The following is a 16491-nucleotide window of genomic DNA, read 5'->3' on the forward strand; positions in this document are numbered from 1 at the left end:
CAGATAGCGGGCTGTGCCATTGTCACACTGCCCAAGGAAAAGACACAGGGCATAGCTCTGGATCAAGAACGTAACATGAGAGCGTATGAAAGTAGCCTGATATTTTCCATGTCCTACTACATGAAACTGCTTGTCCAGCTAAAACTGTTCCTAACATGGGATAACTGTTCCACTGTTTCGCTGGCAATTATTTGGGCCAAAGTGGATTATTGTGCTAGCCTGTTGCAAGGTGTTAGCAAGGGAGAAATCACCCGACTACAGATTGTGCAGAACGCAGTCTGGGCTGTGGTGGGTCTTCACAGAAAGGATAATGCATCAGAGACCAGAAGGGTGCTGGATTGGCTCCCTGTTGCCAGCAGAATCGCCTGTGCATCAGACATACGTACCTCCATGGCAGCAGCCCCAGATATGTATTCAGCAGACTATCCTGGTTGTCGGCACGAAGAGTGCTGAGATCGAACAATGCAGGCCTTCTACAGGTGCCCAGATTCAAGCTGAACCTGGTCTCCCAGGGGTCCTTTTCCTATGTAACACCTAGAATATGGAATGCCCTCCCTCCTGACCTAAAGGCATGCACCTCACTAGCCAAATTCAAACATTGGCTAAAGACATTTTCATTCACCCGATTCCCATCTGGTTTTCCTCCCTGCGCCTGCCTCGCTAGGTTTATGTTGTCTATGTCTGTCTTTTAGCGCTACTATTCCTACGGGCCTGTTCGCAGCGCTATACAAATTAGTAAAGTAAAGCCCACACTGGGAGGGATATCTATCTGATGAGGCATCTGTGTGAATAAGCAATCCATTTAAATAATTGTACTTTTTTTTCTTCCTCAACACATCATTTTACTCCCATTTTCAAAAAATAGGAAGTAAAATACTTTCTGCTTCCAAATATCATCTGGATCAATTGGTCAAGCATAGTAGAAAACTAAGCATCTTGCCTAATAAAGAAACTGAGGTCAGAGGGTGCACGCAATGACACACACGGAAATATTCCGATCAGTCTGACCTGGATGACATTTCCAAGATGCATGATCTATGGGAACAATGCATACATTTGAAATGGGTGATTCAGATATTCTAAAATGGCTGAGCACTATAGGGCAAGCAACGTTTTGTAACAATTCGCGACCACTGAAATACACATTTTCTGGAGCCATAAAATAGGCCACCAAAAAAATGTGTAAATTGAACATGTGAACGTATTTCATCAATGATAACGAATCTTGTGATTACATTTATAATCCCCGATGGCCCGAGCGCTTGGGTGAGCAGACTGTTACCTGTTCTGGAAAGAATTCCTGAAGAAATGGGGCCAGTAATACGATCCCGAGACCTTCTGGGTCCAATTTGGTCTTCATGAGGTTTACACTAGAAGACAGAACATAAGAGCCAAATATATGAGCGCAGAACATTTCAGGCCCGCAAGAATTACTAGCGTGGTAGTGCAACATGTTTAAATGCCAAGAATATGGAGGCTGTTCTACTTCGAGTCTTGGTGCCAAATGACTCAAAATAGCTGCCGTTTGCCAAAAATTCGAGATGTTTTTAAACCAGAGTAATCTGTTACTATTTTAAACAAAAGCTGTGAAGACACTCGGAGACTGTTCCTTTTTAGGCAAATTTCTTCTACAACAGTTCACAAAACGTACTGTCCTTAGAATGAGACACAACAGACATTTTACTGGAGGTGCTCTTTGGGATTCCTGTCAACGCTCGATCTGGTCCCGTCTAATCAAAACATCTGTTATGTCTAACAGTCGTCTTGTGCTCCTAGGAACAATATCATCATAGAAACAGAGGCAAACGTGAATTTACAATAAAAGTGCAGGCATGAGATCTCGGAATGTTCATAAAATGTACCAGGGACGTCATTTCACCATAATGCCAGGGGTAGTGGAAGTGGCATCACACGACCCTTGACCTCTGATGACATCACAGGAAGTGATGTCATTTGACCCCACCCCGAAGCGATGGAACACAACCTTTCACCCTTGACAAAACAGGAAGTGACATCACATAGCATTGTACACTACGAAAAATATAGTTATGATATCACTATAATGTGATGTACATTTTATGCAAGAATGGATCGCCATATGTAGTGTTAAGATCAGTGTGTATAGGCCCATATTATCAAATGACTGTGAATGCAAGCAGACGTCCATGACCAAATGATAATGATGTGTTATTATATAGCACTTATGCTTAAGCACTTTATATAGAAAAAATATACACCCAATATCATCCAACCTGTGTTTTACTCATTTATACTCATTTATCAACCTCAGAAGGATGAAAGGCTGAGTTGAGGCATTTAAGAACAGACTAAATCAGGGACTCACCCTCTGAAATGTGCCTGAAATAAACCTTTAATGAGTCTAGCAATTATTGTATAGAATTCCAGAAAGACACATTATTTGGTTTCCTATTCTTTCTTATTTAGGGTAAGTGCTGAAAGTGTTAGACTTGTGGCACTCCTGTTCTTATTTTTCTTATTTTTTTAAAGGGCCTGTACAAGAAAGCCAGCCACTACAGGAGCTTGCATTTTTTTTTTTTTTTTTACAGAGGTCGCAAGGGAGACCACGGAGGTCGCAAGGGAGACCCCTAAATGACGTCCCTGAAATGTACCGGGCCATTCAAATATGAACCCATCGCCCCTAAGCAACTTTTTTGTATTGATTTTCATACTAGACCAGCACGTGTCTGCATTGTAAGAGAGGACAAACGGTACTATGCGTTTCTAGTATTTCTAGCTACACTTTTTTTTATATATTGTATGAAATGCCTGGTTCAGTCTACAACACACAAACACAATATGTGTATGTATAATAGAAACGTGTGTGTGAAAAGGAAATACAAGCAGGAACATCAGCAATTCAACAAACGCCTGGGGTAGCAGAAGTGACATCACATGTCAATGACTTTAAAGTAAGTGGCATACTAATTACCCATTCAATATGACACGAACCTAATTTAGCATAATATATTTTGGGATAAATGTTTTTATTTAATTAAAAAAAACATACACAACCTCAACTTGTTAACAGGGTTCAAATAATGTTCAAAAACACGATATGAAACAAATATATTTTAAATACAGTGCCACCTTAATATGCCATGAGTGGGTTTATGTTATGCCTGGGTTTAATGCAGTATAACTAATATGGACAATTTAATTATATGCCTGCACAAGCTCCTATGGCCAGCTATCGCCATGTATAGCCTCACACGCCAGATTACCATGTCCTAAATACAACCACGCGTTCAAAGTTGCAGCCATAATATGCAAAATAGACACCTATGTGCGGGTGCTGCTATCTTATGCCACACAAAGCTTCACATGCAGGGTAAATTCATCACATACCCAGATCCTGCAATCACATGCCAAGTGCAGCCTCAAATGCACTTGTGCTGACATCTTGTGTCATTGAATGCCCGATACGGAAAAAGTTACTTACCTATAACGATTATTCTCCAGCATGGGTCTGGCATGGACTCACATGCTCATTAATATTCCCCGTTGTCAGGTTGGGAATCCTCAGTAAAAAAAAAAAACAGTTTCACTTACAAACGTTGTTTCTTCTTTAAACCAATCACTGTTCACCGGGTCATACTGCCACCATACAATGACAGCCCTCTCCCGAAGCCCCTCTGACAGCCATCTTCAGATTTGCTAAGCACGTAAAGTGGCAGTATGCCCAAGAAGAGCCGCAGAGGAGCCGGAGGGAGGGTTTGCAAGTGAATCCATGCCAGACCCATGCTGGAGAACAATAGTTACAGGTAAGTAACGTGTTCCTCTCCAGTATGGGGTCGGGCATGGACTCACGTGCTCATGAAAAACGAATACATAGCAGCACAACATTACACAACCGCAGAAGGCGGCAAGGCTCAACAGAAGCAATGAACTCTTCTGGAACAGACTCACCTCAAGCAGACAGGTTGCGTAGTACTCCTTGGCCGACTCCGGTCTCCTCCCTGGAATCCCTGTCGACAAAGTAGAACTTTGTGAAGGTGTGTGTGGACCTCCACGTAGTAGCCCTACAGATGTCAAGCAAGGGCACACCAGCCAGGAACGCCGTCGTTGCAACGATCGCTCTGGTGGCGTGGGCTCTCGGACAGCCCGGCAGAAGTGGGTTAGCCAACCGATGACAGTGCGTGATGAAGCCGTAGAGCCACCTTGAAATGGAAGCCTTGGACAAAGCCTTTTCATGGTTCGAGCAGGATCTTGTCAGCAAAGCTTCCAGGGCACCTGTATTGAGCGAGCATCCAGGAGCTCCTGAAGGGTGTCGTATGTGCAACCTGCATAGTCGGATGAGGTAGATGCAGGACGGCATCATGCCGAGCAACGACGGTCCGCACTGTGACTGTCTTCATCAACAGACGCTGCGCCTACCCTTGAATGGCCGCTACCCTCTCCTCCGAGGGCGACGCCAGGCAGGACACCGTATTGAGTCTAGCTCCTAGGAACAGCTCGTTCTGTGATGGTGTTAATCAAGACTTTGGATGGTTGATGGAGAATCCCAGATCCGTCAGTAGCTGGACAGTCGCCTCTGTGGGTCGAACGGCCAACTCCCGCGAGCAGGCCCTATGAGGCAGTCGTTGCGGTACGGGTATACGTGTATGCCCCATAGACGTAGATGTTAGGGAGAATTCTCTGTTTAGGCTGAATTTCCTAACCTAGTGAGTCCCCCAGCAGCTTTGCTGGATTTCTGGAGTTTGTTTTTTCTCCTGCCAAGAGTGAGACTCTTTTTCTCCCACTCTTGGACATGATTTATGGTGTTCCTTTGAATATTAATGTGTTTCATGGGCTATGTGGTCTTTTACTCCATAGGGTCTCATGTTTTTTCTATGTGTGTTACACCGCACCCTCTGTGCAGTAACACCGGGGTGTCATAGTGACCCCCACCATAGACTCCATACCTTGGGACTGACTACTGTCTCCCAGGGCATGTAAAGTCACCATTGGCTTTACTAGTCCCAAATTACTAACAGAACCAGTACCAACCATCATATTGTGGACTTACTGGTAGGGGCAATTCGATTGTCCCTGGGTCTGTTATTCGAGGGGGCACTGTCCCGTCCCCCCTTGTTGAGTTTTGGCTGGTGGCAGTTGATACTACTTTTTATATTCAACCGCGAATATATCTCTATGGGATTTTTCCCATTGTTCGAGGCTAATACTTTTTTAACATAGCCTCTAGCCTACCGCCGGTTTATTTAATATGAATTCACCGGTTGGTATTTTCTGCCAAAACTCGGTTTTAAAATGGCGTTTGTGTTCGCCTCTGTAACCCCAAACCAAAGGTCAAGACCTTTGTTCCACATTTTGGCAGGCTTCTCCACAGAAGCCTCCAAAAGTGGTGCCACTCTGTCTGGGTACCACAGTGGGTGTGGGAGGGGGGTTAGGCACCCTGGACTGAGTTGCCTTGGTAACTCAAGTCGCACTCTTGTGTGATTGGCCAAAGTGGTGGGCCGGCCGGCACACCACTTAGCATGTTTGATTGACAGCTAGGCTGAATGAATGAGGGTTTCTTGCATAAAAGCAGGGCATTTGGGACTGGAACTTCAGAGGTCGCCACAGGACCTGAAAATCCGACGAGGAAGAAGCTGAGCCGACCTGCTACGATGACACCACCGGTGGAGCCCTGTTGAGCCGACTCACCACTTCCCAACGACAGAGGAGATCTCCCTGCTGGAGAGTCTTCTTCCCTTGACTGGTGGGCACAACCAGTTTACCTTCTTTTCTCGCATCCCAGGACGTTTTGTGGTCGAATTGCCCGTGCCAAGCACCCCGGCAACCGGATAGCCACTTACCACTGGACCGCGAATAACAGGACCGCTCCTTTTAATTGAGAACTCGGCGGCTGGTTTCTTCCCTGGCAGTGCAATGGACTCCTGTTTTCCGCCACAACGAGATCCTCTCTTCCCCAGGACGAAGCACCGACTTGCACCCGCTGCCAGGAACAACTGCCCCGCTGGAGCGTTCTCACCATTTTAAGGTACCGTGTCCGCCAGGCCTCCCTTTCTAAAGATTGCTACAAGGTAACAGTAATCCCTTCACCTTCTGGACTGGGCTGGCCGCCTTGACCATCTAACTGGTCCCTTTCTATTGGTCCAACTCTTTCTGAAACTCTTGCGAGACTTTTGGGCACTTTCAACCGTGACCTTGGACCCATTTCGTCCAGAGCCTCTTAAAGTGGGTCCGGCCTTGTTAACTTTGACTTTACAGTTTTAATCTGCCTTCTTCTCCTACTGTGTTCTTCCGAAAGTGTTGGGATCTGTTTCTATCTTTGTTCTGCCTTTCTCTTCCTTTTTTACCGATTGATTAGAGTGCCATCTTCATTAAGCGCTCACCGCTGTCTGAAAATAAGTGTTGCTTTACTTAAGACTTGTCTAATAATCGTTGAAGGGAGTGTATATCTTTTAGTGACCGTGTTTTTGAACTGCTTAATATTGGTGCCAGTGTGTTTAACTAGATGTGTTTTTAAATAAATAATTATATCTCTTTTACACCAAGCTCTGGTCAGTGTTTGCTTGTTCTACTGTGTTCTTTTGACCTATTGTGAATACTCTGTATACTGCCTAACTCTTCTTGAGAGAAGTCTGACTGCTCAGCCACAGCTACCCGGTAAATCTGGGTGGTACAGACTGCTACCAATTGGGTTTACTGCCAACCATCTGTAGTCTTAAATCTTTTGCAGTGGTCCCAGAGGGAACTGCACAGGTTTCTGCCTAACAGTAGATGGGCCGTCACCGGTGCCAGGCATTTTGTGAACACTCTGGGGGACCGACTTCAATCGAAAGGCAGAGCCTTGAACTGGTAGTCCTGACCCTGCACCACAAAACGCAGAAACTTCCAATGTTTCTTGTGAATGGGAACGTGGAAGCGACATCAAGAAGTCTCCTTACTTCAGTTGGCCGAGCATGTGCTGCAACGTGACCATCCTGAACTATTGGGACTTCAAGTCTTTGTTGAGACATCGCAGGTCTATGATAGACCTCCAGCACCCCGTCTTCTTTCTGACCAGAAAGTATTTGGAATAGACTCCGGAGCCCCGGAACCGTTGGGGAACTAGCTGTATCGCCCCTTTTCACAGCATGGCCCGTACCTCTTCCAGGAGCTGAGGGATGTGCTGCTCCTGACGGGTAATCGGAGGGATCTGCGGACACGAACAGCGGTGCAACGGAAGACTGACATGTGGTTGGGCAACAGTGACAAGGTACAGTCCGACAGGATGGGGATGTTAGGGAGAATTCTCTGTTTAGGCTGAATTTCCCTCCCTAGTGAGTCCCCCAGCAGCTTTGCTGGATTTCTGGGGTTTATTTTTTTCTCCTGCCAAGAGTGAGACTCTTTTACCCTCACTCTTGGACATGTTGAACTGTGTTATCTTGGACAAACCTTGTGTTGAATGGGCTATGGGGTCTTTTACTCCATAGGGCCTCATGTATTTTTGTGATGTGGGTTACACAGCACCCTCTGTGCCGTGACCCAGGGGTGTCCTAGGGACTCCCCAACATAGACTCCATACCCTGGGACTGACTACTGTCTCCCAGGGCATGTAAAGTCACCAAAGACTTTGCTAGTCTTGAATCCTGAACAGAACCAGTACAAACCATCATATTGTGGACGTACTGGCTGGGGCAATTCGATTGCCCCAGGGTCTGTTAGTCGAGGGGGCACGTCTCCGTCCCCCCTGATCGAGTTTTGGCTGGTGGCAGTGGAAACTACGTTTTATATTCGACCGCGAATATTTTCCTATGGGATTTCCCATTGTTTTAGGCTAACACATTTAATTATTTATTTACAGTAGCCTTAAACATACCACCGGTTTATATATTTATTTTTATAACTCCGGTTGGGACTTTTTGCCAAAACTTGATTCTAAAATGGCGTTGGTGTTCGCCTCTGTAACTCTGACCCAAAGTGGAGCCCTTTGTTCCACTTTTGGCGGGCTTCTCCACAGAAGCCCTCCAAAGTGGTGCCACTCTGTCTGGGGTACTTAGGAGGGGTGGAGGGGGATTTAGGCACCCTGGACTGAGTTACCTTGGTAACTCAAGTCGCACTCCGTCCTGATTGGCCCAAGTGGTGAGCCGCCCGGCTCACCACTTAGCATGTTTGAGTGACAGCTAGGCTGGGTGAATGGGGGTTTGCTGCATAAAAGCAGGGCTTTGGGGACTGGAACTTCAGAAGTCGCCACAGGACCAAGAATCCGACGAGGGAAGAGCTGAGCCGACCTGCTTCGACGACACCACCCGGTGGAGCCCTGCTGAACCGTCTCACCACTTTTCCCGACGACCGAGGAGAACTCCTAACAGAGTGGCTCCTTCCCTTGACTGGTGGGGACAACCAGTTTTCGCCTTCTTTTCGCTTCTCGAGGTATCTCGTGGCCGCCTTGCCAGTGCCAAGCACCCCGGCAACCGGAACCCCACCACTTTTACCCCAACCCCGAAAGTCGGTACAACCCTTCAACCGGAGGACTCCGCGGCTGGTTTCTTCCCGGGCAGTGCAACGACCCTCTTCTTCTGCTCTTCAGCGAGAACTTCTTCTCCCCTGACCGACGTCGAGCCCTGCTGCCACTGCCTGGAACAACTGCCACCGCTGGAGGATCCTTTCCGCTTAAGGTACCGTGTTCCGCCTGGCTTCCCTTGCTACCGACTGTACGGGGTAGATTTAGCCCCCGGCTTTCGAACCTGGGAGTGCCTGGGACACCCTGGCTAAACTTTCTAAGCCACTCTACACTCTTTCTAACTCTTTGCAAGACTTTGAATCCCTAATAACAGTGTGATCTTGGGCACATTTTCGCTCCGGCTACTCTAAGAGTGGGCCCTGCCTAGTGACTTTTGCTCACCTGTGCTTCTTTGAGCCTATTGCAAGTGTTCTGGATCTTAGAGTGGTGTGTTTAACCCATTTCTGTTTCTTTTTACCCCTTTCCTTAACCTACTAGAATGTCATCTAACGTTAAGCGCTCACCTCTGTTTTAATTATGTGGTGTTAACTTAGAGTTGTCTAGATAGGAGTAAGGGTTGAAACTGCTTTCATCATAACTGTGTTTGAAGTGTTTTTACTATACTTTGCTAGAGTGTTTTCAACTTATGTGTGTTTTATAAATAAATAACTATATACTTTTGAAACCAAGCTCTGGTCAGTGTTTGCTTGTGCTATTGTGTCTGAGGACATATTGTGTATACTTTGCATACTGCCTAACTCTTCTTGAGGGAAGTCTGACTGCTCAGCCACAGCTACCAGGTAAATCTGGGTGGTACAGACTGCTACCAAGTGGGTTTACTGCTATACCTGTAGTCTTAAATCTTTTGCAGTGTTCCCCAAGGGAACTGCACAGGTTTCTGCCTAACAGGGGAGGACTGCAGGAAGAGGTGGAATGACCTCAAGGCCAGGGTCCGCAGTCTCCTGTACAGACACCGGCAGGAGACATTGGCCACAGGATGCGGCCCCTGCTGATCCCTTTGTCCTGATCCTGTGCGGAGGTAAAGGCCAGCTTCATCCTCCACATGGAGGGGATCGAGGGAGTTGGGAGTGCGAATACCGGAGCCATCAGCCAAGTCTAATCTGGTGCGTTTGAATGTCCCCCACCCCATTTTCCCTGACAACACACTGGCCAAATGACCATCCCAAGCATGTGTCCCTCAGCATAGATGGGCCCAATGGACAGGGGAAGATGCCATCACATGGCAATTCTCCCAAAGTAAATGCCACCTAATGCGTATCCAAGCAGAGCCGGGTTCAGGCATGGCCGTTCCGGCTGGTTTTAGCAAGCCATTTGAGTCTGACAATAGGAAGCTTGAGACTGAACGAGCTGAAGGTGAAATGTTTATTATTCATGGATGACATGTTGGTGGTTTTGTACTCCTCACCCCCTCACAACCTATACTTGCTGTCATATCAATTTCTGCTGGGGTTCTGGCTACAGAATTTATTGAGAGAAAATAGCAACTATTCCAGTTTCCAGGATGGCGAGCAAACACAAGTAACCCGATGCCCAGTCCACTGGGAAACAAAGCAAATGTTCTGCCTGCGTCTAGTGATGACCCAGAACCCCCAATTTGGTAATGGGTGTGAACATCCAAAGGTTTATGGGGTACAAAAAAAAAAAGACATGGATATTTTGAGATGGTCTAATGTCAATCTCTATTTTTAGGCCAAGATTCACATGGCCAAGCGAAACATTCTACCACGGCTCATGTATGTTTTGCAAAACCGGTACATGCTATGCTCATACACCTCTTACAAATCCGTCAGAGAGATCCATAGCTAAACCAAAATGATTGGTAAATGAGCTAAAAAATCCCATTTGTCAAATGGGGATTTAGTTTCCTCAATTTGAAGGCTTATCATCATGAACTTGCATTTCAACAAATGATACTCTGACTGGTACCATCATTCATCTAGCCAAGTGGTTTGGCAGATATAGAAATACTGATCTGCTTTGTAAGACCAATCAGCAATGCACACATTCATTGGTTGAACATGCCATTCCAGCTGGATCCTATGGCACCCTGTTGGAAATGTACTGTTTATATAGAGGGGAAGAAGACCCTCCAGAAAAGCTAGGATTAAGCAAAAATCCTTTAATTTCAGAATATCAAATAGGGAAGACTTACCTCTTTTATGAACCTGCATAATGAATGTGCACTCCCGAGGCCGGACATTGTAATTTCTTACACTTGGGTCACGTATGGGACTCCACGATTAAGGTGATTAAATCAGAAAAAAAGCCTTGTTCTAGGTCTTATACACAGGAATACAATCAAAGGCCTCATTCAATTACACCCACCTGCTGGTTAGTAGGGGTACACCATAACAATTAAGCTATACAGACTCAGTAATAGAGCTGCAGAGAACCTTAATCCATGGACTACTGGGAGAACAGCCCAGTACTGAAACATTTCAGTTTGACTCTACAGCTCGTCTACACCGAACAGCAGAATCCTACTATGGACATACAGGATCACACAATGAATGGCCAAATGTCATGTGATTGAGAAAGAAGAAAGCTGGAGATGGCTTGCCCAGGTGTCTGTTCCCTCCACATGATCACCGACTGTCAAAAGGTAAAAAGGTAAAAGCAACTGTGGGTGGTGATCAGAGTAAGCAGTTGGTGGCCTGGCCAGCAGAGGAGCAATGTGGACGTGAGTCCCTGGAGCTCCGGCGGCCGTCACAAACATCCTGTATAAGCATCCTTCTATTTGTGGCAGATTGGCATACAAATAACCCTATAGAGGGGCAAGACATCAAAGAACCACCAGGCGAGATAGCGACTCGATTGGCGGACTCCTGGATGAAAAAGAGGTGGCGAGATGGAATCTGCTGTTGTGCAGAGGAAGATAAACAAGATGGCCGCTGACTAAAGCACGAAAGCGGAACAACTGCTAGGCTATTACGCAGCCTGGAAATTCGTCCTGGAGTCTGGCGATCGGAACTGATTGGGCATCCACGGGCTGGTGACCGCTCGTACACACACAGTCCCTCGGAGCGGGAAGAGTGCAGGCCTTGCTCGCCCGCCCAACCTAATTGCCCGGCGCCGCCCAACCTAATTGCCCGGCGCCTACCACCCACACCCGGCGCAACTTGGTGTGCAGTGCCAGACCCAAGGCAGTGAAGCACTGGGCTGGGCAGCGACACACCAACCCCCAAACAACGACGAGAGAGGACCCAAGTAAGTCAGGTGACTAAGTGAGCGGGACGGCGCAGTTAATCCGCAGGTGAGCTGGAAGATCCCGCTGGGCTGGGGATCCCTGCCTTGGGGGTGTGTACGTGACGACAGCCCTGGGGGCTGTGTGCGGCCTTCTGGGGGCTGGGTAGGGAGTGGATACCCAGATTTGCCCTGTGCCTCCTCACGCGCCAGTGGAGAAGGGCGCGTGTGACCCGTCACGGCAGCCAATATAAACGGAGCATAACAACATGCTGAGCCGGGCTCTATCTGATACATAGATAGCCTACTGACATCCTGCACCACAGCTCTCGGGCCTAGGGCACACAAGCCAGCACGCTGCCTCACGTGGGAAGCCACACGATACGCATAGACCGGTGCGACCTACTCTGCTCCGCACTACATATGCAGAAACGCACTCCATCCTGCACTGGCCAAGCCATCTAGGCGGACAAAGGACGACGGAAGTGCTGCGAGAAAACACTATATGGGACGCAACAAGATTGGTGAGTCCAGAGGGCACCCAGCCGTAGCCCCACAGGATTAGACCCACAATAACAAAGAATATCCGGAAATCCCCCTGATCCAGACAGAAACAATCCAGCGGCATATCAATATGGTGTCGAGTGCCTAACGCAGGGATACCATGGATCTGAGTCCCCCCCGCGAGAAGTGGACCCCCTGCATAGCGAGCAGGTAACGGCCCCAGAACAGAGACAGCAGGCGGTTGACTAAACTATCCAACAGAGGCGTATGTGAGACGAGCGATACCGCACATGATATAGCAAGGAACAGCAACACCACCAAGGCACTCCGGGGCACCCCATCCTCCAGCTCTTAGCTCGAGATCTGGAACTCAACCACAACAGAGGGAGGGGCAAGCAAGACTGTAGTCTGTGTGCGGTGAACACAAACACTGCACATTAGCAACGAAATGGAACGCCCAACAATCTGCATGCAGTGTTCTGCATTCCCAACCTACAAATACAGACTGCAATCATTGTCTAGAACAGACCATATTAAAGCTATCATTGAGAGTGGGGATCTCTGGTAAATGGGTGTTGGGCCCCTCCGGGTCTGATACACGATTGAAACTTGCCGGATACCTAGAGTCATTGGATCCAGTGGGCACCTGGCAAGCAGGTGAGGGGAACATAGCGTTCACCAACTGGAACACTAGCAGCACTATCGATACGCCTATACGGCCACACACATTGAATAACACCTCAATCTGCAAAACAGACAGTGGACGGCAATAGGGACTGCCCTTACCAGTGGGACTACATGGAATAGAGGCCAAACTGTGCAACAAACAGGCCCCTCTTCCCCCGGGATCACCAGTAGTAGGGACATGCTGGATGTCTTGAACAGGCTAAATCAGGGGACACTGTGGCGCATACGTGGGGGAACATACAGAATTTCAACTGCTACATATAACACAGAACCTGCTGAGAGTGCAAGACAGGCATGCTACCGACTAAGTGACAGCACCTGGCAGTTTCTGTGTGGAACTGCTGTTAGACCAAAGCCGCAACAAAGGAAAGGAGCGGACTGCAGCAATAGGGCGAACTACCCTACTACAAGCCCAAGTTTTGGGAAACAGTCTAATGCCTGAGGTGTGTGCATGCAAACAGGCAATCCATCACATTGCATGATGAGAAGGAGCAACACTGACTAGAGGCTGAAAGTAAAGCATCTTAACAGAGAACTGCAGGCCTGCGACGAGGCTCCACCCTGACAACCTCAAGGACACATGGGTCATTCCTTTAATCAAAAAACCAACTCTTGACCCAAGCAACCCCTCTATCAACCCATCACTACTGTGCCATTTCTATTAAAAATCTTGGACCGTGCTGCCTATTTACAAATTCAGGACTACCTTGAAGCAAACCAATTATTGGGACTCCGTCAATCGGGCCTCCGTCCTAGACATGGTACAGAAACTGCCGTGATCGACTTAAAAACTCAAATTGAGGTCCTTAAAGACAAGGGTAAGCTAGCACTCCTCCACTTACTAGACCTCTCCGCAGCCTTTGATATGGTTGATCATAACATTTTGTGTCACCACCTCAAAACTGCGGCTCACTTCTCTGATGAAGCCTCCTCATGGATCAGTTCCTTCCTGTCCAATAGAACCGTGAGAGTCATCTCTCCTATGGCCTCCGCAGAACCAGCACCTGTTCCTTGTGGAGTCCCACAATGGTCCTGTGTTTCCCCCACGTTATATAACGTGTTTACCAAGCCTCTTTTCGCCATACTTGACTATCTGGGTGTCTCCTATACTAACTACGCTGACGACACCCAGATACTCATTCCACTCACTGGCGACCATACTGCTGACACAAGAGCACTTAACTAAATCTATTCAGTCATCTAGGCCTGTATGGCACATCATGGGCTTTGCCCTAATGATGAAAAAAACGGAGTTGCCGATCCTCGGTTCGCATGCCAAATTGGCTAAACTTGATTCTCTGTATAACTCCTTCACTATTGATGGTAACATCATTAAAGTATCCAAAGTAACTTAAAACTCTTGGTATCTATTTGGACTAACACTCCCTCTTTCCAGACAAACCAACTCGGTGGTGTCTGCTTTGGCCTATACTTGTAAACTGATTACAGCGTGTAGACCGTTTCTGACAACTGAAAATCGTATCATCCTTGCGAGAACCTTAATCATGGAAAAAAATGGATTACTGCAACACCCTATATCTAGGAACTAGCCAAAGAAACATTGACAAGCTACAAGTCACCCAGAATAATGCCATCAGGCATTCCGAGGCTACTTCACATTTCTGAAACTAGACGTAGCCTACATTGGCTCCCGGTTGCACACAAAATCTCCCTGAAAACATTAGCCTTAGCCTTCAAGGCTCAGAACAATCTAGCGCCAGAATACCTGGACAACCGTTTCTCTCGTCATTCTGCTAACCGACCTCTGAGGTCTGCTTATGTGCACACGCTGTCCATACCTAGTTTCAAATTGCAGACATTGGGGGGGGGGGGGGAGTACGTTTCCCAGTCCTTGCTTCCAAACTTTGGAACACTATACCCACTGCACTTAGAACAGAACCTGCCTTCTATACCTTTAAAAATAATGTCAAACTCTGGCTTTTCGCACTCGATGCACCACATTCCAGGTAACATTTAATTTCCACACCTTATCACCTACCTTGTAACTTACCTACCTTTAGCATTTCTCTACATCCTGCGGATCGCCTATGTACTACCACCATCTGCATTGACTTGATTCACTATGAATTGATTCACCTTATCGCTTTGTAACCTGTTTATTTGCTGTATCATCATGTATGTAACCACCCTCTTGAAACTGTGCACCCAGATGCCCAAGGGCAAGGTGCGCAATATAAATAAACAAATACAAATACCTGCGTCGTGTGACCCCCTTGCTAGCTCACCAAGCTGCTCCCTACAGTCCAAATAGACAGAGGTCGTACCCAATAAGGGAAAAGATAAAGCCAGGATACAGCCCAGGCAGAGCAAGATCGACCTCGTCAATCACGCAAGCCCAAGACATACAAGACCAACCAGACACCATGGCTGAAGCAGAAACCACGCCTCTTTAAAAGACGTTATGGCTGCTATTGCAGACTCACAAGCCTCCATGGAACAAAAAAATAGATGGCATTAGCATGGATGTCTCGCTCCTGCGTCACGACCTGCAAAAACTAACGTCCCATACAGGTGAAGTGGAGCAACGTATCTCTGGGGCAGAAGACAGGCTGCGGGAGGTACGACAACAGCTGGCCGGCGTGACACACAAGTAAAAGCGATGGAGGAAAGGGTGGATGAAAGTGAGGGAAGATCAAGGCGTAACATTGTTCAGATCCTGGGACTGCCAGAAAATGAAGAGGGACCGAGCATGGAATTACAATGGCTCACCGACATGTTTGAACCAAACTCATTTGCCAAATTTTTCTCCATAGAAAGAGCTCACTGCATGCCGACTGGGCGCCCGGTGCCCCGTCGCGCATGGTGATCGCGACACTCCTGAACTACAGGGATTGTGAAGCACTGCTCCAGAGGGCATGCGCCAAAGGCACACTGACCTATAATGGATCCAAAATTGCATTCTTTCCGGACCACACCTTAGAGGTGCAGAAGGCCAGGCAGTCGTTTGACCAGCTCAAGAGACAGTTGCCAAACCTAAAAGGTGAAATGAACAAGTTACTTTCTTACCTGGTAACGTTCTTTCGATGGGATGGTCCGACGACGTTTTCCATATCTATGACAGGTAATGTCCACAGCTGTGCTGCTTCGGAAAATCTTCGGCGTCCGCCTCCTGCGTCGATGACGTTGATGCGCCGTCCCCGAGGACCTCCTCCGACGGCCGACGTCACCCGATGTGATAAGTAGGACGCACGACGCCCATAGCCTCAGTTGTAGTTTTTTACCCCAGAACGTGTGCCACCAGTTTTCTTCCAGTCAGACACACAAGGCCTTGCGGAACGCAAGCTGCAATCGCAAAAGAAATCCTGCAGCGGGGAAGGTAGGGAGGGAGCGATATGGAATACGTCGTCGGACCATCCCATCGAAAGAATGTTACCAGGTAAGAGAGTAACTTGTTCTTTGAGGGGATTGGGTCCTCCGACGTATTCCATATCTATGACAGACTCCCAAAGCAGTACCAAGCAAGGAGGTGGGAAAAGAATTTAGAACACAAATTTAGCATGCCCAAACAAATTGCGGAATAAAGGACTGCCTTGCCAAAGGCCAGATCCTGCCCTCGGATGGAATTGCGGGAGTAGTGACGTACAAAAGTATGTACTGAAGCCCAGGTGGCTGCATCACAGATGTGA

The 16491-nt window shown here is 47.6% G+C and overlaps 1 protein-coding gene across 3 annotated transcripts in view; it reads right to left on the reverse strand.

Annotated features, from left to right (window-relative positions):
* Positions 1-16491, reverse strand: part of MINDY3 (MINDY lysine 48 deubiquitinase 3) — a 1607185-nt gene that overhangs the window by 160132 nt on the left and 1430562 nt on the right. For all 3 annotated transcript variants that reach the window (XM_069648406.1, XM_069648407.1, XM_069648405.1), the window contains exon 14: positions 1283-1370. In XM_069648406.1, the coding sequence (XP_069504507.1) occupies positions 1283-1370 (88 nt within the window). The remainder of the gene's footprint in view (positions 1-1282; positions 1371-16491) is intronic.

The sequence above is a fragment of the Ambystoma mexicanum genome, chromosome 2q, assembly GCF_040938575.1.
Source record: "Ambystoma mexicanum isolate Mex_15411 chromosome 2q, UKY_AmexF1_1, whole genome shotgun sequence".
In the NCBI taxonomy this organism is placed as follows: domain Eukaryota; kingdom Metazoa; phylum Chordata; class Amphibia; order Caudata; family Ambystomatidae; genus Ambystoma; species Ambystoma mexicanum.